Source organism: Zosterops lateralis (assembly GCF_965231275.1).
Source record: "Zosterops lateralis genome assembly, chromosome: 25".
Lineage (NCBI taxonomy): Eukaryota > Metazoa > Chordata > Aves > Passeriformes > Zosteropidae > Zosterops > Zosterops lateralis.
Genome location: NC_139785.1, coordinates 578,394 through 601,358, shown reverse-complemented (window position 1 = coordinate 601,358; position 22,965 = coordinate 578,394). Strand labels below are relative to the sequence as shown.

Here is a 22,965-nt window from a genome sequence, read left to right as displayed (position 1 = left end):
GCCAGTGGAAAGAATTCCCTGATGCCATTGTATCACATAGATATTCACTATGTTTAAAGTCAGCACAGCCTCCAGTGTAATTTCGGAGCTATTGTCATCTTTTATTCTTACTCTTTAAGCCAGAAAAGCCATAAAGGTGGCAGTGGCACTTTTTTTCTCCACAAATATAATATCTGTGCCCAACTCGCTTGAATTTGCCGTGTATTTCTCTGAAGTGGCTGTTTCATAGCGTAAACTTGCTCCTCACAATAAGTAATTTTTAGCACCATCTTGCACATTCTCTCCGAGTGTGGAGAGTAATTCAGGAGAAGTGTGACTGCGAGCGGGGAGAGGAGCAGGCGCCGTGGAAAGGTGCCGAAAGTGCTCACTCGTGAAAATCTGTGCTGAAAAGGAGGGGAAGGAGGTCCCTGGGACTGCTGGGGCTGAGCACAGACTGTGACAGGGATGAGATACTGGAGCGGCTCTGTCCCTGCAGACAGCGCCAGGGAGACTCAAGGAAATCAACATTTTGGGAACAGTTTCTGTGAATGCTAATTCCTCCTACCGCTCCTTTTTTTTCCCTCCTCAATGGGAACCGGGGGTTCGAGCATCATCAGGGGATCCCAAACCTAGCACAGCAAAGTTGCCTGTTGGCAGTGCCCTTCCTCAGAGCAGTTCTCTTAAATTTGGCTGCAGCATAAAGAAAGGATAGCATGCATTAAATCTGAAAGTAAAAATCCAAGTACTAGGTGAGCATTACTGTATCAGTTTGCTGTTGTGTCTGCCTCAGAGGGAGACATGGAGCTGCCATACCCCATTTCCATCATCACTGAACAAGATTTGCTTCTTCGGCTCAGCTGCACCTTGCTGGAAAGTTCCTGTTCCTCTTTGTGCTCAGCCAGGAATTTTCATGGGCAAGACTCCCCACTGCTGAATTGCAGCTGATAGACCTGCAGAGAACTAACTCAAAAGGGAGATCTTTCTAGAATTCTATTTGTTTGCCACCATCATTTTTTTTAAGAGCTCTTTGCCTGGGAATTGGAGTTGCTGAGTCTGTTACTGGCCATGGAGAAGATGCTGAAGAGGGAATAAGAGCTACTTGAATGCAGGAAAATCTCAGAGAGGCTTGACTCAGGGTCACAAAGCTGGTAATTACATCTTAATAGAGGAGAAAGTTGCTGTTGAGCAAGGTTAGTTGTGAATCTTGGTGGAAAACAACATTTTCCTTTAGGGTGAGGGCCACACTGAGAAGAATTGCTTGGAGGTGCCACATCTGGCTCCAGGCTCTGTGGCCTCAGAAGGTTTCCCTTAGGAACTGTGCATGAGTGGAAGGAGCAGCTGCTGCCTCTTCTCCTGCCCTCCCTGCACCCCAGCCTCCCGCAGGAACCTTTCTGTGAGAGGGTGAGAACACTTCTTGGTGTGCTTGGAACACTCGTGGAGGAATCCAGGAATCCAAGCTGACTTTGGTGGGGCTGTATGAGCATTGCATTCTGACCCAGCCTGTTCCCTCCCCTGCAGCTCTGCCCTGCTGCAGCTCTGCCCTGCTGCAGGGGCCACACGTGTGTCCATGTGCTTTGTGGGCAGCCTGGTCTCCAGATGTCGCCCAGGAAAAGATGCCATGAAATTAACTCCATCAGCAGCAATTCCCTTTCCATGCCAGCGCAATCAGTGTGGATTGTCTGTTCTTTTCCAAAGTTCAAGTGTGACAACTGCAGCTTTTTAAAATGATCTCTCAAGACTTGGAGCCTGGATGCACAGAGCTCCAGTGGCTTCTCCCAGCACTGCCTTGGCAGTTCTCCTCTCCCTCCTAGAAGCAGATCTGCAGAGAAGTTAAATGGCCTTTGTGTTCCCTCCTTTTTTCTGTACCTGATCCATGAGCAAGGGTCTCTGGTTCTGGGTCTCTTCCTGAAAAGCCGATTGTGATATTTGAGTTAAAGGGAAGAGATGAAGCTCTCAGTGATGGATGATAGAGCAGAGGAACTGCTCAGCTCAGGGAAGAGAAGGAACACAAACGAGACAAAGCTTTTGGGGAGGTGGATGCTCAGTATTTATAAACTCACTTGTCTCTGCTCTAACCACCACGTTCCTTTTAGGTACTTGAAACTGATAGATGAATGTTGACATTCAAATTGTGTTAATTTTGGGGATGGAGCATTGTATCGCTTTTTTCCTTGAGCACGTGGACAGTTTGCGTATCTGTGTGAGTTGTTTATTCTAACTCAATCTATTAAGAGGAATTTCGTTTGGGTTTACAGGCTTACATAGTTCAGGTGTAAATGAAAACCCCTCTTCCCTGAAAAGCATTTGTGTCAGGATCCTGCAGACTGAGCCAGCAGTGCCGCAGCTGACGCTGGGGCACCTGGAGTTAGAAATTCCATAGAAATTGAAAAAACATGCTTCCCAGCACGTATTTTTAATCTTTCCTCTTCTGTCCATGATGCTTCCCTCTAGCCTGGTGTCCTACAAGCAGAGAAAGAATTGATTTTAAATGTGACCGCTGCATATGAGCCAAGGTCCCTGGGCTGTGTCCAGCTGGGGGGAACTTGTTTGAAACACAATTTACTCGTCTATGTCTGTCTGCAGCCCTAAGAGGAGAGACTGCAGTGGTCTAAGGCAGGAAGACAAGTGCAGAAATTAATTGTATAGGTTGCAGCCAAAGCATCCCTCAAGCATTGCGTCCTCCCCTCACACCCCACCCCCCCACCCCCCCACCCCCCCCCCCCCCGCTTCCAGTAAGTATAAAACAAGGTGTCATTTTTCACCTTGCAAAGGAGATTCAGTAAATGAGGCTGGAGAATTGCTTTGGGTAATGAAGGGAGCACACAGTGTTATCTTCCCTCCTCCTGGTACTGCAGACACCCATTTTGGTGTTTCCCGTGCTCGTTAACACGAGTGCATGTGTTACCCAGGAGCTCACCCAGAGACCCCTCCCAGAAAGTGGCTTCGTTTCTGATCCTGTTCCACTCCCTCTGGAGCAATCCCTTGTACTCCAAATGAAGATTTTTAAGGCTCCAGGTCCAGTCCTGGAGTCAGTCTGTCCTGGTGTCTGTCCAGCATATCGCACGCTGGGAGGAGGATTTGTCCCTCATGTTCGAGTCCCAGCAGAAGCTTTGGTCTGATACGTGGACACTGTGCTGTCACAGTCCCTTCACGTGTAATAGATGAAAATCTGTCCTATAGCATTCTGTTGGGGGCTTTCTGTTGGATCTGCTTGTGCTGTGCCCCTCCAAAGCACTGCCAGGGATTTAACGTTGGTCCTCAACAGTAATCTTCCTTTGCTTCTCTTAGCTCCTGAGGTTCCCTGTTGAGTCCGTAAATTTCCTCTCCCCTCCCTAGCCTGTCTTTTTCTGTTCCAGAATATTGTCATGCTCTGTGTGTAATTTAATGCTCCTCAAAATACCAACACACTGAGAGTAAATATTTACTGAGAAACTTACCGAGGTGTTGACGATGAGGATGGGTCTGAAGAGTTCTTGCTTTGTGTTGCACTTTTATTTAATTTGGAATTTGTAATTGGTGCTGCACATGGAAATAGCTCTACTGTGAGCAGATAGGAATAGATAGCCCAGAATCTGGAGGGGTGCACGCCTTGGCTGAGGTAAGGCACGTTCGGGTCAGCAGAGCAGACGGCGGCCGGTCAGACGCCCTTTGATGAAGAACAAAGAGGCAAAGCCCAGGAGGCTGTGGCTGCTGCAAGCCGTGGAGGGGCTCAGCGTGTCCTTATGTGCTCCCTGCCCGTCATTACCCTGGATAAAAGCCTTGTGCAGAGGGATCTGGTGCCAGCCCAGGCCGAGGTACTGGACTCTGCAGCCATCCATCGGCAGGTTTAATGCAGCAGTATCGCTGTATGAAAAGCTTCAGTGGCTTGAACTTCAAATAATTTATTTCTAAATTACTTCTACTGTAATTCTTATTAATTCAAATAGTCTTCTAGGCTGATGTAAAATTCAGTAAATGCAAGGAACAGTTTAATGAATTGAAAATAGGATTGAGTCTTTTAAAGTAAATGTAAAAAATATGCTGGCAATAATTGCTTAGATGGAAATCAAATCTTAATAGCTTTGTTAATGATTTGTAGGGAATATTGCGTTTATGAGAACATATCAAGCTGATCCTTGTGCAAGAACCTTGTTTTGAATGGGTTTGATAAAATTATTCCCCAGAAGCAGTTAGTAATGTTTAATATTTTTGCTTGAACCACTTTTGAGATATTTGATTTCATTGATGCCAGGGCCTGGCTGTGGCTGTGCAGGGCTGCTCCGGCACCTCCATGGCAGCACGTGGCACAGGCAGGGTAGGGCTCTGATGTGACAGCCTTTGGGGTCTGCGCAGTGGTCTGGGATTTGAGAACAGAATCATTTAGGTTGAAAAAGCCCTCTCAGATTATCGAGTCCAGCTATTAATGTGTGTCCCCAAGGTTCAAGAACGCCATGTTAGGGATGCTGATAGCATGATGGGGTGGCTGAATGCTCATCTTCTGATCAGAAGGCTTTGAGCAAGACTAGGTCCATCCTGATCTGGGGGTCTGTGCTCCAATACAGGTGTTATTGTTTGATACTAAATCTTCTTGTTGCCTCTCAAAGTTCATCAATCTGGAGAATCTATCTAAAATTTATACTGGAGGGCAGAAAAATGTGCCCAGACTTCAGCTCGCTGCCCGTCAGGCGTGGAGAGGAGTCTGATGGTTTATCTATCTTTCTCTTTCCAAACAATGCACCTTTTTGTCAAGTATTTGTTTCCAAGGGATGTCAAATAATAAAGGCAAGTTGAAAAGAAAGAAAAATGAAGAAAATGCAGGGTGAGAGAAAAACTGGAATTTTAAATATGATTCCCAGATTTCCTGTGTGCAAACTTTATCTTTTTCCTGCATTTTTGTGTTTCCCGTGGCAGAGACACACAAAGGCAGCTGTGGAGCAGTAGAGGATTCTCTGACCACGCAGCCTGTGGCCAGGTGCCCAGGTATCCTGGCTTCATTTGGAACATTGCCAGTTAAAGTCTCAATATTTCTCCCCCACTGATTCCCAGTAGTTATGGAAAAACTGAAATGCAAGGCACAATTCCCACTGCCATCCCCTGTGTCCTTTGGTGTTGCAGGCGAATGTCTCAGCGTGCAGGTGATGCTGTGCTTGGATTCATTAGGAGGAGAGTTTTCGGGGTGATGACCTGTAAATGATTACAAGGCTCCCACAGGATAATTGCATGGGATCCTTTTTTTTCTCTGCCTCTGGACATTAATAGCACCTACTGATTACACAGAGTGAGTAATGACTGATTCCCTGAAGTCTGTCTGCCCCAAAGGATAAGTGCTTCTTACAGAGTTGTTCTTTCAAGGTAATTTGACACGTCTGTTGGGAGAGGAAGGGAATTTTGGGTGTTTCTCTGTGGGACAGTAGTCCTCCTTCCTCTATTCCTATCACAGAGCTCCTCACTGCTCCTCTAGCAGCTGGTGGGGGACCCAGAGTCCGTGGCTCACTGGCTGATGTTCCTCCCTTGGTGGCAGTGAAGCTTTTCATTCCCACATGAAACCCACTGGTGCCATTTCTGATCTTGAGTCCTGCCTCTGCTCTGTCCTGCAGGTGATGGTCAGAACTTGGTGACAGAGGATGTGACAGTGGTGGAGGGGGACGTGGCCACCATCAGCTGCCGCGTCAAGAACAGCGACGACTCGGTGATCCAGCTGCTGAACCCCAACAGGCAGACCATCTATTTCAGAGATTTCAGACGTAAGTTTGTGGTTCCTCCCATGACTCCTTCTGTGCCTCATTTGCACTCAGGCCACAGCATTTGCTAAGATCTTCCCTGTTTGTGCAATGCTGGGCATTTACAGTTCAGCTGGTTCTGTGGAGATGGGTGAGATAGACAATCATAATCTTCTCCTTAATGGAAAACTTCACAGTCCCCTCTAAAAGTCAGAGCATCTTACTTTGCAATGGGAATTGATTGTTGTAATTCAGGGTGAATTGCAATTGAGTGCCAAATATTTAGCTGACACAAACAAATTGAACAGGGCGACATGAAGACAGCGCAGTGTTCTCAGGGGTAATCTCTTCAGACCAAAAACTGGAAATCTCAGAACAATCTCTGCTGCTTTATACCCAAACTGAAATATCTCATCACCTGCATGTCTGATGGATACATCTGTCCTGTGGTGACATGCAGGGCCATGGTGGCTGCAGTGAGACATTTTAAATGGTCTGTGTTGGTGTCACTGTGGAGACACAGCTGTACTCTCTGCCCAGGAAACAACAGAAGAGGAAAAAAAAACTTTAAATTCTACTATTCCCGATTCTTTCCTCATTCATGCTGTCCCAGAATGCCTACAGTCAGTGATGGGGCTGTGTAGACACCATAAGCATTTTACCTACACATCCCTACGCCACCTGGTAATAAAACCACACCCAAAGGTTTGGTACTGTGCCTGGTGATTATTTAAAATGATCTGAGAACCAAAAGATTTTATAGGTCCAGCTTCAAGGTAGGAAGCAGGATGGAAGCCCAGGGGTGCTCGCCTCAATGTGCTGCTGTCTGTAGGATCTTTGGGATTGTGTTGTGGTGGGAAGGAGACGTTGCCTCTCTCCATGCAGTTACCCAGGCTGTGTTTGCCCCACAGCGCTGAAGGACAGCAGGTTCCAGCTGGTGAACTTTTCCAACAGCGAGCTGCGAGTGTCCCTGACGAACGTGTCCATCTCTGATGAAGGGAGGTACTTCTGCCAGCTCTACACTGACCCTCCTCAGGAGATCTACACCACCATCACGGTGCTCGGTATGGGTTGGGGCAGTGCTCGCGGGGATCCCTGCAGTCCCTGGTCAGTGGGATGGGGTTCTGTATGCCACTGGGAGAGCTCCAGCCACCTGGAGACGTATTTGCACAAGGATTTGAACTATGGGTGCTGATGGCCATGGGAGTGGCGTGCTGGCAGTGATAGCAGCTCCTCTGTTCAAGCAGTTCCTGCCGATTAGCAGCAGCTTTTAAGGCTCTATTAATGGGAGAACCTGAATCAGGGAGGGTGAATTAATGTAAGATCCCACTTGCTGATTAGTTTAAATCTTCCTTCTTTCACTTAATGAGATTTGGGTCTTAGGTTTTATACTTGGTTAAGTGATGTTTATAAGCAGTTTTACTCCAGCTATTACAGTTATCAACACCTTCAAAGTTTCCATGCACTTTCTAATGCTCACAGGCATGGGAAGCTCTTCCAGCTCCTGCCTCTAATTGTGCACAGACAAAAACAGTTTGTTGGATTTAATTTCACTCCTGGCAATGCTGAGAAGGTGTTTGAAATGAGAATACTTATTTCATTCACCTGTAAGCCAGCACCGCATATCTTTCATGTGGGAGACATAGTGCAGGTTTTTGTTAGGTTTTTTTAAGTATGGATCATGCTTTAGAATTGAGGGAAAAGTCTGTTTTCTTGCCTTGTACTTCATTTGTTTTTGAGAAGTCTTTGTGGCATGGCAGTGGGTGTACTGCCTTTCTTCCACATCCATAAAGGAGGTGGTTTCTTGTCACCTTCATCATGTACTCGGGTCAAACCTCAGCTCAGGAAGCAGGCAAGGGTGAGGGAGATTTATTAGCAGAAGATGAAGGAGGGATCTTAGTACATGCATGGATAGATTGGGCACTGCGATGCCAGGGATAGCTTGTCTTGCCTGTCTTTTCTTTTATTGGCTCCCTAATTAGGGGAACTAATGAGCCAGGGCGGGGGAGTGCTACTCTATGTTGGCGTTGGCTGGTCCTCCCAGGAACCTGTTTCCCACCAGAAATCTCGTGGCCATCACTCAGGCTTTGATAGATCTGAAGTTGTATCAAAGACTGATTTTGCTGGCCTGCCTCTAATGCTGCCAGCTGGGGAGAGCAGAGGGAGGTGCTGAGGTGTCCCCCTTTGCAGTCGGCGTTCCGAGGGAGCTGCACATTTGCTTCAGCACTCCCATGTCTTCTGTGACACAATATGTAGATTTATTCATGCTTAATTGGAACATGTGAAAGTCTCAAATATATAGCCCATTCTGTTCTTTTTAGAGAGAAGCCACAAGTGACTAATTAGTCCATTTGATCATCTGGATGGTATTTATACATATTTGTTCTTCATTAGCTTGAAGACCTGTGAGTCACATCCGAACTGTGCAGTTGCTTAATCACATTGATCAGAGCAAAGTTGAGTTTCCTTTGAAAGTTCTGGGAATTTCTGAAGCCGTGACTCTGCCATAAGAACTCTTGCTGTTCACTTTTTCCTGGGTTTTGCCTTGCTGCTAGTGCTTTCATGGGAAAGAGATTCCCTTGTTCCCATGTCTTAATTTTTAAGCTCATTTGTCCCATTTCTGCGCTGTGCTGCAGTTGTTACCCCTGAAGTTACAGCCTGTTTCTCAGTATTACTGGATGATTTTTCATTGGATACAGTCTTCTACCTTTGTGTTTCAGGAGACTCCTGTTCTAGGGAAGATGTGTGTCTGGGCAGAGCAGCAGATGTCCACCCCAAGGGATGTGGCACTTGTGTCTGGGTGCAGAGCTGGCTCCCTCCTCTCTTTGGGATGGTTTTGGGGCGGTTTGTGGGGGTGTGATGGGAGGCAAGGCTGTTCCCAAGGGATGGTGTTTCACTCCAGGCTTGTGCTCAGTGGCTTTTTGAGCATCTTAAATGAGGTTGATGTTTGCTGGCCTGCTTCCATGCTCACGGCTGAGCCTTGGAGCTGAACAGCAGAAGAGAAAAATTGCCATGGAGGTTAGAGACTTGGTAAGTAATGCAGTGCCAAGTGTCAGCTTTTGTGTTTCCTCTCCTTGTCAGAGAAGTCAGGAATTGTGCATGGAGTCAAGCTGGATTTTTAAATAGCAGCACACACCCAAGTAGCACAGGAGGCTGTGGCTCTCCCTGGAATGGTGCCTGCTTGGGAGAGGGAACAGAAAGTTACAACCCTGATAAGTAATAACTTGTGGGACTGTGGTGATTATTAGGTGGAGAGTGAAAGTGCTCACTCCAATTACTGCAAAACCACCTATCAAAGGGTTTGATTGATTGAAAGATCAAATAAATCCTGGTTGCTTGTTTTCTTCAGTAGATTTTACAGGTTTTCCTCAAGGTTTTGTCTTGTGTTAGTGATCAAAAGATGTTTTTTTCATCTGATATGTGTTGTGTTTCCCATTGCAGTCCCACCACGCAATTTGGTAATTGATATCGAGAAGGAAACGGCTGTGGAGGGAGAGGAGATTGAGCTGAACTGCACTGCCATGGCCAGCAGACCAGCCACCACCATCAGATGGTTCAAAGGCAACAAGGAGCTAACCGGTAGATGTGTCCTCTCAGTCCCTTGCTTTGTTCAGGGAGCTGAAGTGATTTATGTAACACTGGGTGTTTGTTCTCTGCTGCTAGTTTAAGGGAAAAAAAAAAAGAAAAAAAGGTACAGTGAGCTTCTTTGAGCGCCAGCTGAGGAGCAAAGGACTGTGTAGGCAGACAGATTATTCCCTAACGCAGGGGGCTGAACTCCATTTGGTCCTCTGCCTACCTGCCAGCCTCGAGTGCCAGGTTCTGGAGTCCTGCTGTAACTGCAGGTGACCTTGAGGAGCCCAGAGCTGTGCACTGAATTCATTTCTGCATGGCTTGCGTAGCTTTCTGCCCTGTTTTAGGTACGAGAGGGATCGCCTGCGCTTTGGGCTGTAAAGTTTTGGAATTCACCTTCACATCTAGCTCCCTTGTTTGTAGAGCGTTTTCCCTGTGTTCAGTTGAATATTCATCTAAGATGGGTTTCTCCGACTCCCTGAAGTCTGGTGGCTCCCAGTACTTGCACATTCAAGTCACTGACTCTGATTGCATGTGACACACACTAGTTTAAGTCTGCATGTAGATGTGAGCTTGGTTGACAACACCTTTGTGCTTCACCCAGTCTGAGACACTGATGGACTCTCTGCGGAAGTCTGGACCCATTACTTTAAACCCACTCCCCTGCAAGCACAGCATAAAATGCTCTCTTTAAGCCAAACATTTCAGAGCATTCGAGCAGGCCATATGCCAGGAGGATGCTGATACAGATGGGATGCAAACTGCTGCCTGGTGAAGTGGTGCCCTACTGAGCCCCAGCACAGGGAGTTAATGATCCCGTTCTGGTTCCCCTCCCCATACCAGCGCTCAAAGTGTTTGTCCCTTTCTGCCTGACCTGTCCGGCTTCTTGATGGAGCTTTCTCGTGTTAGCAGTCAAATCCCAGCTTTGAGTTCTCTAGGGAGAATGCTGAGCTTCATGTAATATCACCTCACCCTGCTCAGTCTTCACTTTTTAATGGAGTAGAGACTGAAACACTTGGCTGTGAGTTTGTGAATGATAGGAAGTGTGGCTTTGCCCATGGGAAAGGTTTTCCTCCACATATCAAGGGGTGTCTGCATGTGTCACCTGTTTCACTCTCATATATTATATAGCAATATTTGGTGTCTGGAAAAGCTCTGCTATAGAAGTTACTCTTAGCGTTTTGCCTGTGAATTCTTAAATAAAAAGGCACAGATCAGAGTGAAGCTGCGCTGTCAGCAGATGCTTGCTGAGTTCCTGGAAAAATCCTTTTTCTCCTGTCTTGTCTTGTCTCGTTTTGTCTTGTCTTCCTGCTCGTTTCCATCACAGCATCCCTCAGGCAGCCAGTCCGGAGCTGGGTTCCCCCGCTCAAACAGAGCCCTGCTGAATTCTCCCACCTATCCATACTACTTTTAATTAATTCAGTCTGTTAAATCACTTTCGTAGCTAATTGTTGATTCAGGAGTGGGAGGGGATTTGTAGCTCATTGATTTAAGAGTTTGGGGATCTAGGGATGGCGTTAATCATTGCAGTAACATTGTGCAGACTTTACTGGGCCGGAACCTGGTGGAGAGGAGGACAGAATGGGTGTCCAGAGGGAACATGGACGGGAGGGAGGTGGCCCGGATGCACCTTGCTCCACCCTGTCCTCAGTTCTCTCTCTCTGTTCCGTGCCCCAGGCAAGTCAGAGGTGGAGCGGTGGTCCGACATGTACACAGTGACCAGCCAGCTCCTGCTGAAGGTGGGGCGGGAGGACGACGGGGTCCCTGTCATCTGCCTGGTGGATCACCCTGCGGTCAAAGACTTGCAGACACAGCGTTACCTGGAAGTTATGTGTGAGTAGCAGAACCTTTAATTCTCTTAATATATAAAATTGTGTGCTTGGGAGTTCAGGAACCAATCCCTATGTGTTAAAATTTAGTGTCAATGACAATTATATCCTGTTACATACAAATCATAATCACGATGTAAGGTACTGCTTCATGGGTGAAGCCATGACTTTCCCAGCCCTCTGTGATACCATAAATACTTACCTTTGTTCTCTGATGAAATAACTCTCTGTACATAGAATTTGCATCAAAGGTTTCTGGCTGGGCTTTTTAATTGTCAGAACAGATTAAATCTGAGTATTTTTCTTCTAGGAACCTGCTTATCTCTGAAAAGTGCTTCTCTACTCCCCCATCAAAGCAACTGGCCATCATGGCAAATTTACTGGCAAAAACTGGGTATTCTGCAAGAGAAACCCAGCGTTGTGCACTGTGAACATACAGCATGGGCTGGATTTGTACATCAAAATACGGAGTTCTGTGGAATCTGTAGTAGCAGCACTGATTGAAGCTAGGCTATTTTCTGTACTGTTCCTGACATGTTAGTTGTTAATAATGCATCTCACTTCCCTTAGGAGGTGCTCCACTGTACATGACAGCAGCAAGCAGGTGCCTGGAAATACCTGTGGTCCCAAATGCACTTGGTCGAAATTTTGGAGCTGTGTACATGCATCCCTGTGTTCTGAAACATCTCCCAAAAGCAAAGCGGGATGGTCCCTACAGCGAGGGCATGTGCTTGGAAAACCAAGTCCTGAGACAATTCAAAGTCCTTATTTTTGCAGGGCACCTTCAACACTGAAAGGAGGAGAGGAAGTTTTGTATTAATTTATTCCATCTGCTTCATTATGTAGTTTCATTTTGAACATCTTGGTTACAATTCTCGTATCTCTGAAACTAGTGGGAAGTAATGTTCCTGTAATGAGGAAAACAGGAATGATCAGATACTGCCTAAATTGACAGATACGAGATTTCTTGTGACTGTGCTAATGTGTAATTCATTTATGCAAACTTAATGTCCATTAACATTTCTTGTAGAGCTCCATTAGCTTTAATAATACATTAGCACCTTTGTGAGGCTCGATCAAATACTTAACAGGGAAGAGCAAAAAATGCCATCTACCCTGTTGTGTGAGGGGATTGGAACTCGGAGGGTTGAAAGGGCATTGGACAACCTTGAGGCTTCCTTTCAGAAATCTCTCTGGAATCCTGGTGATTTGATTGAATGGGAGAGAGCAACTGTTTCATGGAGAAAAAAAGCTAACATTTTCTCTTCTTCCTCAAATAAATCTATTCTCCTTGGTCACTTTGTTTTGCAGCCTTAGGGGTTGCCCAGGCCATCAGGGCAAAGCACCCCTAAATCACAGTTCTTTGTTCAGCTCCTGCAAGGTTTCTGCCCTCCTTGCTGATTTTTGCATCTCTTTGGGCTGTTGCAGAGTTTGTGGGAATGAGGCACGGAGCCTCCTCGGGAGAGAATGAGCATGAGCAGGAGAACAGAGTTCAGACTGATTTGGTTTTATGTTCTGAATTAAACTCCGAACTTGTTAAAAGTGATTATGTTCCAATGCGGGGACTTGACCCCGTTAGCCCAGTCTGTTCCTTGAGTGGGCAGCAGCAGATGGCCAGAGAGGAGCTCTGGCCCAAGAACTTGTCCTGCGTTGTGACCTTGTGGCTCCAGGACTCGATGGGCTGGAGCATAGCCAGACACCTGCATTTCATACCTGCCGTAGAGCTTTAGCTTAAAGAAAAGGTAATTTCAGAGCAAACTCCTGCCCTTGAGTTTCTCCTGTCTGACAATGATGGTTTGTTGGCCAGTGGGAGAGTGTGGGCAGGAGGAAGAGCCTCTTGTCCTTGCACACAGGCAGCTCCATCAGTGCTCCTATGGAGCTCGGCCCTGGAGGGAGCTGGGCTTGCACTGACACCTTCTCCGTTGATTTTAGATGAGGAGTGTGCAACAGAGGATGCTTTTGCGGCTCCTGTCCATGCCTGCCACTGTCTGTGGCGTGTCCTTGCAGGCATCCAGCTCCCAGGTCTCTGCTGCAGTGGCACTCAGAATTCCCTGCTCACCCCATGTGGATGTAGCTGCTTTCCCTGCAGCAGGTCAGTTACCTGGGCTGCATGTTCCACTCTCTGCACTGACATCCTCTCTCCACAAATCCTGTCCGCTCCCCTCACGGGCACAGCGGATCCACCCCTTCAGAACATCAGCAGGGCACAAGAAAATGTTTTTCTCAGCAGATGTCATATTTCTCTGCACTTAATGTATCCAACTGGAGCATGGAATGTGTTGGGGAAGGACAGGAGGATGATGGATGGAGCCTGTTCGGATAATGAGGTATTTTTTGTCTGACTAAATTTCAGATTAGGGAGATATTTTTTCTGAGATGCAACTCAAAAGTTGTGGGGATTTTTTCCAAGAAGAAAGCAGAAAACAACAATGCTGGGTGTTAACTTGCCCTACTCCGGGAGTGAGCCATTTGTTGTGCATCTACTCTGGCACAGCGTGGCCTGTGGTGAAGTTTGAGGTGAATGCTTTCACGTGGCTGCAGGGTGTGTTACTGAAAAGAAGTCTCTGCAAATAAGCAGTGTAACACATGTGAAACCCTCCCCTAACACTCCTCAAAAGCAAAGCAGGGCGGGACCAAGGGTGCCGTGCACTCACAGTGGCCACTGCACTTCCGTGCCTGAGGAACATCCTCAGCCCTGTGCTGTGGCAGCCACAGTCTGTAGCACTGGAGTGGAAATGTCCCCAGGTCTGCTGCTCTTTCTGCGGCTTGGATCCATCAGTGAGCGATGGGAGACCAGTGCACTGGGTGTAATTTTAGAAAGGAAATGAAGCAACAAAATGCATTAAAATATCATTAAGGAACTGAATGGAACCAGATATTCTGGGAGACGTGCGAGTTGAGCCCTTGTGGTGCGTTTGTTGCTCTCGCTATGTGATGCTGGAAGTGAGCGTCAGAGCCTGGATTTTGGCCTTTTCTCTGGGCTGGATATTTGTCCTTTTCTGAAGTTATAATTAACTGCGCATTCATTTTTGTAATATCTACACGTGTATCTTTAAAGCCTGCCCCAGTGGAGTCTTGTTGCAGCCTCTGCTGTTGCGATAGGAGAACTCCTTGTGCCCAATTATGTTTAAAATCGGCCACATACGTTTGCTGCCTCATCTCCACTAATCCTTACATTTCCGCCCAGTACAAATATTAATTGCATAGTTTGCAGTGAAGTTATTAACATCAATGTAATTTATCATCTGGAGATCGCTAAAAGCGAATAAATGAGTTGTTTTGTTCAGCAAGGTGTTGACCCCTTCAGAAACTTTGATTTAAAGCTATTTTTCTTCTTTTAGTGAATATGAAAAGCACCACAATCAGCCGAGTGTTCAGTTATTTGATTTTCTGGGGCATTAGCCACTCTTGTTTGTGACATTTCCCAGTTGGGTGCTCGTTTGTGAGCTCATTAATAAGATTTTCTCAGAGGAATGTTGTTGGGAGCACGGAGCGTGTGGGGCGGCCGGGGCTCTGCCATTTGCAGGCATTAAGCAGCAGACTGTGCTTAAATATTAAAAGAGAAGTGTTTATCCCCAAAATGCCTGTTGGGCTCTGGCATTCCTTTTCCCACAACAAGCAAAATGATTAAATTGCTTTTGTTAAGTGTGAATTTTGCAGAGTCGTGTTTGGGGTTGACAGGCTCTTCCAGACAAGCTGGGATCTGCCAGTCCTGCTCATTCCTTATTTTAGACACGAGATCTATTTATTGAATAGATTTCTGTATTTTGGCTGAAAATCAGCAGTGCAGCCTCTCGTCCTTGTCAGAGGTGAGGAGCAGGCAGGGGATTGCCAGGCTGGGATGGCTCTGACACAGAGTGCATTCCTGATGAGCGGCTCCACTCGATTTTGGAATAAAGGTAGCTGTTGTTTACACCTGAGGACCAGTGTTAACTTTGCTGACTTCTTTTAATATTGAAAAACACATTTTTCCTGCTCTTCGCAGAGTGAGAACAGAGACTCCCACAAGTCAGTTTTTTGAGCAGCTCTCTTGGGCACAGAAGAGAGAGCAGGGATGGGGAGCTAGACGAAGCAATGCCGACCTGCAGGGAAATGTGTAAAGCATTATCTGGGAAATGCTGAGGCTAGATTTACCTAGAGCAGGCAGGAACACGCCTTGGCCCATGGATCCTGCTCCGAGGATTGCCATCTGGCGTCAGGTTTGCCAAGAGGTGCATCAGCAGTTCATGCAGGGATCAGAAAACAGATTTTAAACTTGGATCTGGACACCTCCTCGCCTGACAGTGGCCACAGCCTGCTTGGCTGAATCTCTGACAGAGTCCATATTGCCGGCTTCTCTTGGCTGGGGTCTGGCACTGCCAAAAACGCCATGGGCTGCTTTCCCAGCACTTGGGAAGAAGCCGTTTGGCTGTTTCCAGCCTCAGCAGGGAGTGTGTGCTCTGAGAAGGCTGGGCTGGGTTGTTGCTGGGATGGTCAGCAAGAGTCCCAAGGCCAAGCCCCTGGAACACCGCGGCACCCTGGCAACACGAGGAACTGTGCTTGCCAAATCTGCCCAGTGCGGGCTGTGGGGCAGTGAACTCGCCTGCCTTCAGATCGTGGGCTGGCCTGATGAAAGGAAATGGGTGGAAATAATAGGCTTAGGCTTTTGTAAGGCCCCGAACTCGGTGTAATGTTTTATCTCGGCTGATTAATGACATCTAAGCATTATCGATGAAGTGCACATTTAAATGGATTAAGAAATCACTAACTGGCAGATCTCAAAGGATAGTCATTAGGGAGTAATCAGCAGTGCTGGTATTTTTAGAGGGAACACAGGGGCCTGGGTGCTTGGCCTGATGCTGTTCAGTTGAAGCATTTGAAGTTCTTAAAAAGTCATTGTTAATAATCTTTGCTGATGGCACAAAAATGGGGCGAGTGGCTAAAAAAGGAAGAACTGGGACAAATGCAGAATAACTGGAGTGGCTTGGTAAGTTCCCAAGCATGGAGCTTGAGAGCTGGGAAAGTCAATGGGTGCAGGCTTTGGTGGCCTACGGCATCCTGAGGGGAGGTGAGAGTTTTGGGGTGCATGGCCCCTCTGGGGGCTGCAGCCCCCAGTCCTGGTGGACGCACACGTGCCGTGCCTGTTGTGGGAGAAATCTCATCAAATAGAGAATGGCTTTGTAATAAGTTTGTCAAATTGGCTGCTGCTACAGTGTAACCTTTAGATGACTAGTATTTAACCTTGTATATCACTCTGAGCTTTTGAATGAATTTAGCTTAATAAAGGTTCCTTATTAAATTACGAGGCCGGTTTTTTTAAGCCACTGGAAAGAGGCGTAATAGCTGTGGGTTGTTGGGTCTAATTGGCTGCCATGGAGCATGCAGGGCCTTGGGTGCACACATGCAAGTGTTTATTTTTATGTAGCAATCCAGTGGTGTGATGTTAAGAAGTTCCAAGTGGAGGATTTCAGGGTACTGGAATGCACTTGGTAGTGAAAATTGCCACTTCTTGCCTCATGTCCTGTGTTACCATCCGAGGTGGTCATCCCCCCACGTTGCAGAGCACAGACATCACTGATGGCACGTGTCCCTTGTGACAGGGCAGTGGCAGAGAGCTGGAGCAGACCTTGGAGCCATCAGTGCTCTGTCCATGTGCACTGCTAAATGTCACAGGAGCCGGGCTTGGGGTCCCACAGCGCTCAACATTTCACAGATCTGCACTCAGAGTCCATAATCTGCAGGAAATACACTGACTTGGTGTGAGGCAGGGTGTGAGCACTGGAAGTATGATTAAAGATTGTCAAAAGGCATGTCCTTAAACAAAGGGAAAAGGACACCACTGCCTCTTCAGATTCTTGGGTGAAATTTTTTTTGCATGCCATGAGCCTAATGCTAGCTGATTCTCTGGAGTGTCCAGCCACCCCTCAGAATCCTTCAGGCTCTGGTGCATTTTCCTAAGTGCCCTCTACAATTCCCAGTGTGCTGACAAGTCCTTTGCTGTGGCAACTCCCTTGGGAAGCTCTTGGCTTCAGCAGTGCTGGCACATGTGCTGATAAACCCAGATTCCTGTCTCAGGTGACACGTCGGCAGTGTCTGTATCCAAATGGACATGTCCACTGCCATCGTTGGTTTAATGAAGCCCATGAGGCTGGAAAGTGGCAGTGGAAGGGCTCACCCAGCTTGGTGGGAGCTCATGGAGTTGGCAGTTTGTTCTCAGTACAGTGAGCCTGGGTGTATTCCTCCTGATTTCCATAAGTAATTGTCATCAGTAAACAGCTCATTAGATATACTAAGCTCACCTAATGAAAAGGGGATGCAGTGGGAGAGGCAAACAGCAAAAGGTGTTTCAGTCCCCATGTGCTGAGTAAACTGGGCTGCGAGGGTTTCCTGCTCCTTCCACAGCATGGATATAAGCACCATCCATGTTCTGGCATGGGCTGGTGGTGCTGGCACAAAGCACATCAGGAACTGGGAGCAGATGGCTGTGGGGGTGGGAATTGTGGACAAGAGTGGTGAGCACAGTGCCGAGGATGTGGCGGGTGATTTATTTGCTACACAACACCAGGGTGAACTTGTCCTCCTGTGCTCCTTGTGCAGAGCTATTGCCACTCCAGGGCTGGAGTGCATTTCCAGGTACACCAAAGCTGCCCCATTTCCTGTGGGATTGGGACTTGTCCCCTCAGCCCTGGTGACACCCCAAAGCACTGCCATCCCAGAGGGCTGCCCCAGCCCACAAGGACACCCGAGTTCCAGAGCTGCAGGAAGCATCTGTAACAGGGATTAGCTGATGAAATGTTGTGGTAGAGTCATCTCGGGAGAGGATTTACTTGTGTAGCTTATTCCATTACTGAAAATTATGAGAGTTTAAATTGGTTAAATCCTGACACGCGGGTTTTTTTTTCCTAATCTCTATTATTCCATAGGAGGCATGTTAATGAGTTAAACACAGTTAATAAAATGCAGCCAGCCAATATTTTGGGTAGCAGTTACTCTCAAAGGAAATAGAAACATTTAAATGGTTTCAACCTTTATGCATACTGATTTTTTTTCATTCCTTTGTTCCTTACAGTTGAGTAAATTCCTGAAAAATATCTATGGCTTAATGGCACTTGTAGCCTTGAATTGATTTCCTGCGCTGATAATGTTTTAGCTACAGCTCAGATTGCGTTTTTAATCTCTGTTTCAGTCATGGGAGGTAATGAATTTTTTAATTGTGGACTCTAAGTTTGTGGTTCAGCTCTTTTTTCCTGCAGGGTCTTACTAAAGTGTTTTTGAGTTGGCTCCCTAACTATTCGTGCTTTAATTCTCTGCTTATTGTAGGATTTAGAGGCGCTTCATCTGGATGAAATACAGCCTCCTGTTGTTTACACAGGGGCGGCAGTGGCTGTGGCTCTGTTTGTGTCTCTAATGAGCATCTCTTGTCCAGCCTAGCGTGTTGACACTCATGGACTCCGGGGGTTGTGGTGCAGGAATCGCCGGCACACCACAAAACCCTTTCATTCCGGGCTCCACATGTCTCTCCAGCTTCCCCTCAGCATGGAGGCAAATGAGTTCCTTTTAGCTGGAGCGAGCTCGGAGATGAGATGTGCAGCAAGAGGCCCTTCCCGGGAAGCACAGTGGTACCGCAGGGGATGTGTGGTGCTGCCAGCTCCACCTTCTGCTGCTGCCGGCACCGGGTGGGCGAGAGGGAGCGCAGGGGCGACCCGGGGCTCACAGAGCCGTGTTTTGTGTCCTGCAGATAAGCCTCAAGTGCGGGTTTCTCAGAATTACCCCTTGCAAGGCCTGACGAGAGAAGGGGAGCCGCTGGAGCTGACGTGCACAGCCTTTGGAAAGCCACAGTAAGTCGGACACTTCCCAGGGATGGCCCAGGGTGGCCGGTGGTGACAGGACGTTGCGTGGCCGCTGTTGCTGTTGCCATTCTCTGCTGCGAAGACCATGTCCCAGAGTGAAGGAGAGAGATGCTTCCTGCACCCAAACATCTGCTGGCCACTGAAGACATCTGGCTTGATTTGCATTTACTCCGATGCACCTAATGTCCAAGGGATTTCTTCTGGAAGAGCTCCTAGGAGATCTCTTCCTGGCCACCATGCAGCAGCCTTTGGGTGCAGAAGGGAAAGGCTCCCAACTGGACAGCTCTTCCCCCAGGGAATGGCTTGGGTGGCATTAATCTGCAATTAATCTTGGGTTTGGTTAATCTGAAAAAGCAAGGTCAGGGGCTGCAGTTGTGGCTCAGGGAGGTGCCACTGTGTGGACGCCAGCCTGGTACCACAGCACCGAGCCCCTGGGGGAATGGGATGGATCCCCAGGTAAGGCAGTCCATCCTTCTGCTCGTACTGTGTGATGGTTTTCCTCCCCCTTGGTGCCCCATGTGGTTTTTATAGAATGCCAGTTTTATTCTCTCTCCTCTTCTTGCCAAGCCCTTGAGGCTTTCTTAGGCAGTTGAAGAAATTTATGCATCAGGAAAATCCTGGCAAGGGAGGGTAGTTTTTCTCACACTTTCATTGCTGTTCTAATTTAAGTTTTGTCAGCTTTATTTTTTTTCAAAATACTTTCTCTTCCACTTGGATTTATGGCTGTCAAGTATTTACTATCCTTCTTTATTTTTGTCATGTCCATAAGATTTCTGCAAACATCCCTGAGATCTGTCAGTACCTCCTTGGCAGTGTGCCCAGAGCTGTGGCATGGGGAGCTGGACCCCGTCCAGGTCGGTGGTGTGGGCACCCAGCACCAAGGAGGCTCAGGCTGCCTTCATCCTCCCCGGTAGCCTACATCCCCTTCCACAGTATTTTCTTGATTCCTATAGTACTTGCTTGATTCCCACTTCCCAGTTGGTTCTGTTTGGCACCAACCCCTTCCCTGAGCATCAGAGGCTGGCATGTCCCTGCTGAATTCCATTTAGTAACTATTCCCTGCTCAGAGCCTGTCAAGCCCCTTTGCATTCCTGCTCCCCTGGTACCTGCAGTGCCTCCCATTTGCTATCAACTGGGAATCTAATGAATAGGCTTCTCTACATTTTTTCCTTGCAGGCTATGAGTAAGACATTCCCATGTTAAATAGGACAGACACATCTCCCTGGCAGCTTGCCGCTGCATGATGCGTGGTGCTGGTGATGTGCTGGGAATTGGCTTCTCTAGGTCATTTCACCTGGGTCTCCCGAAGCTAAGAAAATACACAGTAAAATAATGAGCTGGGTTTGGCTCCATCTTTTTAAGACAAAGAGGTTTCATGAAATCTTTTACAGAGGTTTTAGATGAAGGGGGAGGTTTCTCCAGTTAGGCGAAGTAATTTCTCTGCAAAATTTGGCAACATAAATATTGGGGGAAAGAAGCTCAGAGGGAAAAAAGACCAGAGAGTGAGAAATTTCTATTTGTTATTAATACAGATATTTTGTTAGATTAGACACAACCCTCTAAAACTATGACAGGAGTGGGAAGATGATGAAATGGTCACTTGTGGGGTATCCAGGGACACACTTCTCTGAGCAACAGCTGCGATGTTGTGTACCAGCTGAGAAACCTGGGGACTCCACAGCACAAAAAGCCTGAGCTATGGGATGCCTCTGGCAACACGAAGTCTCACTTGCCAGCCTTGGAGCCTGGCAGGCTGAGAAATGCTGTGCTGCAGGAAACTCCCCTTTAAGAGGAGTTGAGTGGCTTGAAGGATGCTGGAATTTTCTTGCTGAGAAGAGCTGATCTGTCCCCTCACTGCTGCTTAAAGACATCATAATAATAGATGCTAAACACCCCCCAAACTCAAAAGACCCCCCTCCATCCCAAAGCCCTTCAGCACTTCCAGTCTTTACCAGCTCTAACAAAACAGGCTCATTTCATTCCCTGAATGGTGCAGACCCCCTGCCCACGTGGGTTCCATCAGTGTGGGGTGCAGGAAGGGACTGCCAGGCGGGCTAGGGGACAGGAGAAGGGCTGGAACACTCTCAGTGCACAGCATAGCCTCTGCTGAGGTCACCAGGTCCCTGGCAGCTTGTGGAAGGGTTGAAACTTGACAAAACCTTACTTGTTCTGCTGTCCAGCTCTGCCCTCAGAGCACCCTGTGGATGAACACTGAGTCTGTAGCCTCAGAGCTTTCAGGTTTGCTGAGTAAGCGAATTATTAACCACTAATGAACTTTCTTCCTGCTTGCATTAGTGTTTTCAGAAAATTTAAGCTCTGGATACAGTTTCCTGTTGGGTTAAAATAAGTTTAAATTGAGGAAGCCCGACAGCATCTGGGCTTGAGTAGTGCAAAAAAGTATGTGTTGTTTCTTTACAGTTTTTCTTGGTTTGGGCTTTCTGTCTGTGGATGAACTTTTGAAGATGCCGTCTTGACCATAGGAAAATAGTAATGTGACTGTTTCTTTTTCTCCCTCCTCTGTAGGCCTACGGACATGAGGTGGTTAAGAGTAGATGATGAGATGCCTCAACACGTTGTAGTGTCTGGTTCAAACCTTCTCATTAGTAACCTAAACAAAACAGATAATGGTACATACCGCTGTGAGGCTTCCAACGCGGTGGGGAAATCACATGCGGATTACATGCTGTTTGTATACGGTACGTGAGAAAAACCACCGTTCTTCTAGACTCATTTACACGTAATTGCAACATGCCCTGCTCGGAAAGCTGTGACACAACATTTGCTCAATGCCAGATTTGCAGGCAGCTCCTGATGCCCTGATGCTGTGCTGGGCTGGGGTAGGGGCTGGGACAGCTCTGGAGTGCTGCTGGGGCTCTCAGTGTCTGTCCCGACTCTGGGGAGCTCCCATCCCGTGCTGCCAGGTGAAGCCTAAGGAAAGCCAGTGCAGGGGTGTGGGGAGAACTGTGCAGTTCTCCTTGGACTTCTCAATGATGTCTTGTCCTGATTACACCTCCAGTGGCCTGAACAATGATCCAAGGAGTTCTGAGCCTTCACTAGCAAGTTAATCAGCCAGCATCCCCAGATGATTACAAACCAGTAAATAAACTGGAGGAATGAGATGCCTTCAGCCTGTCTGTGTGGCTGGGCAGACACTAAAACATGCCTCAGCATCTTTTAAAGCACTGTTAAGTACCTGCTTTAATTATTTGTTTCCTCTAGGTTACTTTGGAATTGCTGTAAACCTCATGCTCCTGCCATGAGGCATTGCACGGAATGGAGATTCAGGAGGCACTTGCAGAGCAATCTCCCAGTTTAATGATGAGCTGTTCCTTGGGCTGCCTATTTAAACTTCCTCTGTTCAGGGCGGTTGCGTGTGGCTGGGCTGAGTTCCTGGTGGGTTTTGGTCCTTTCTGACCTGAACGATGCTGTGGTTCCACTCAGATGGGACAGAAATTTGGTTTGAAGTTTGTTCCATGCAACAGCCACCTGAAGCTCTGCAGTGTGAGCTCTCTGGTAGTTGCTTTGATCCAGTCAAGGAGTGGAGAACCCCCTGTACCTCTCCAAATGTCACCTCTGCAGGAGTGATTTTTTAAGCCCAGTCTTAGAAACTCACCTAAAGACTCAAGGTGGTGACAGCTTTGAGCTTATACAAAACTCATGTACCCCATCATATAGGTAGTTTTTCTAGTGCCTCTCACTCCACAAGACTCCAGTTTACAAAACAAAGTCAGATGCACATTTATGATTGGTAATTTGCATGCTTACGATATAAAAACCCCACTTGTTTACATCAGTGTTGAAAGAAACAATCAGTGTTGCAGAGAGCAAAGCAGTTGGAATAGGACACAGGCAGTTCCCCACGAGATGGAAACCATGAAAGCTGCTGCCATAAAGCAGCTGTGGGGCAGGTGTAGTTCTGTGCACCCATCCTGGGCCAAGGCAGGGCTGGAGGAGCCTCCCAGCATTACTGACCTGAGGTTTAGAACTCTTGGGAAATCTCACATAATTACTCTGCACTTTGGATGTGAGCAAGAATAGACAGCGCAGAACTTCCTTGGG

At 47.4% G+C, this 22,965-nt stretch overlaps 1 protein-coding gene across 5 annotated transcripts in view; it reads left to right on the top strand.

Moving 5' to 3' along the window:
• Positions 1–22,965, top strand: part of CADM1 (cell adhesion molecule 1) — a 135,847-nt gene that overhangs the window by 85,384 nt on the left and 27,498 nt on the right. For all 5 annotated transcript variants that reach the window (XM_083877996.1, XM_083877994.1, XM_083877993.1 and 2 more), the window contains exons 2-7: positions 5,556–5,702; positions 6,590–6,742; positions 9,120–9,257; positions 10,926–11,081; positions 18,795–18,894; positions 21,430–21,602. In XM_083877996.1, the coding sequence (XP_083734122.1) occupies positions 5,556–5,702; positions 6,590–6,742; positions 9,120–9,257; positions 10,926–11,081; positions 18,795–18,894; positions 21,430–21,602 (867 nt within the window). The remainder of the gene's footprint in view (positions 1–5,555; positions 5,703–6,589; positions 6,743–9,119; positions 9,258–10,925; positions 11,082–18,794; positions 18,895–21,429; positions 21,603–22,965) is intronic.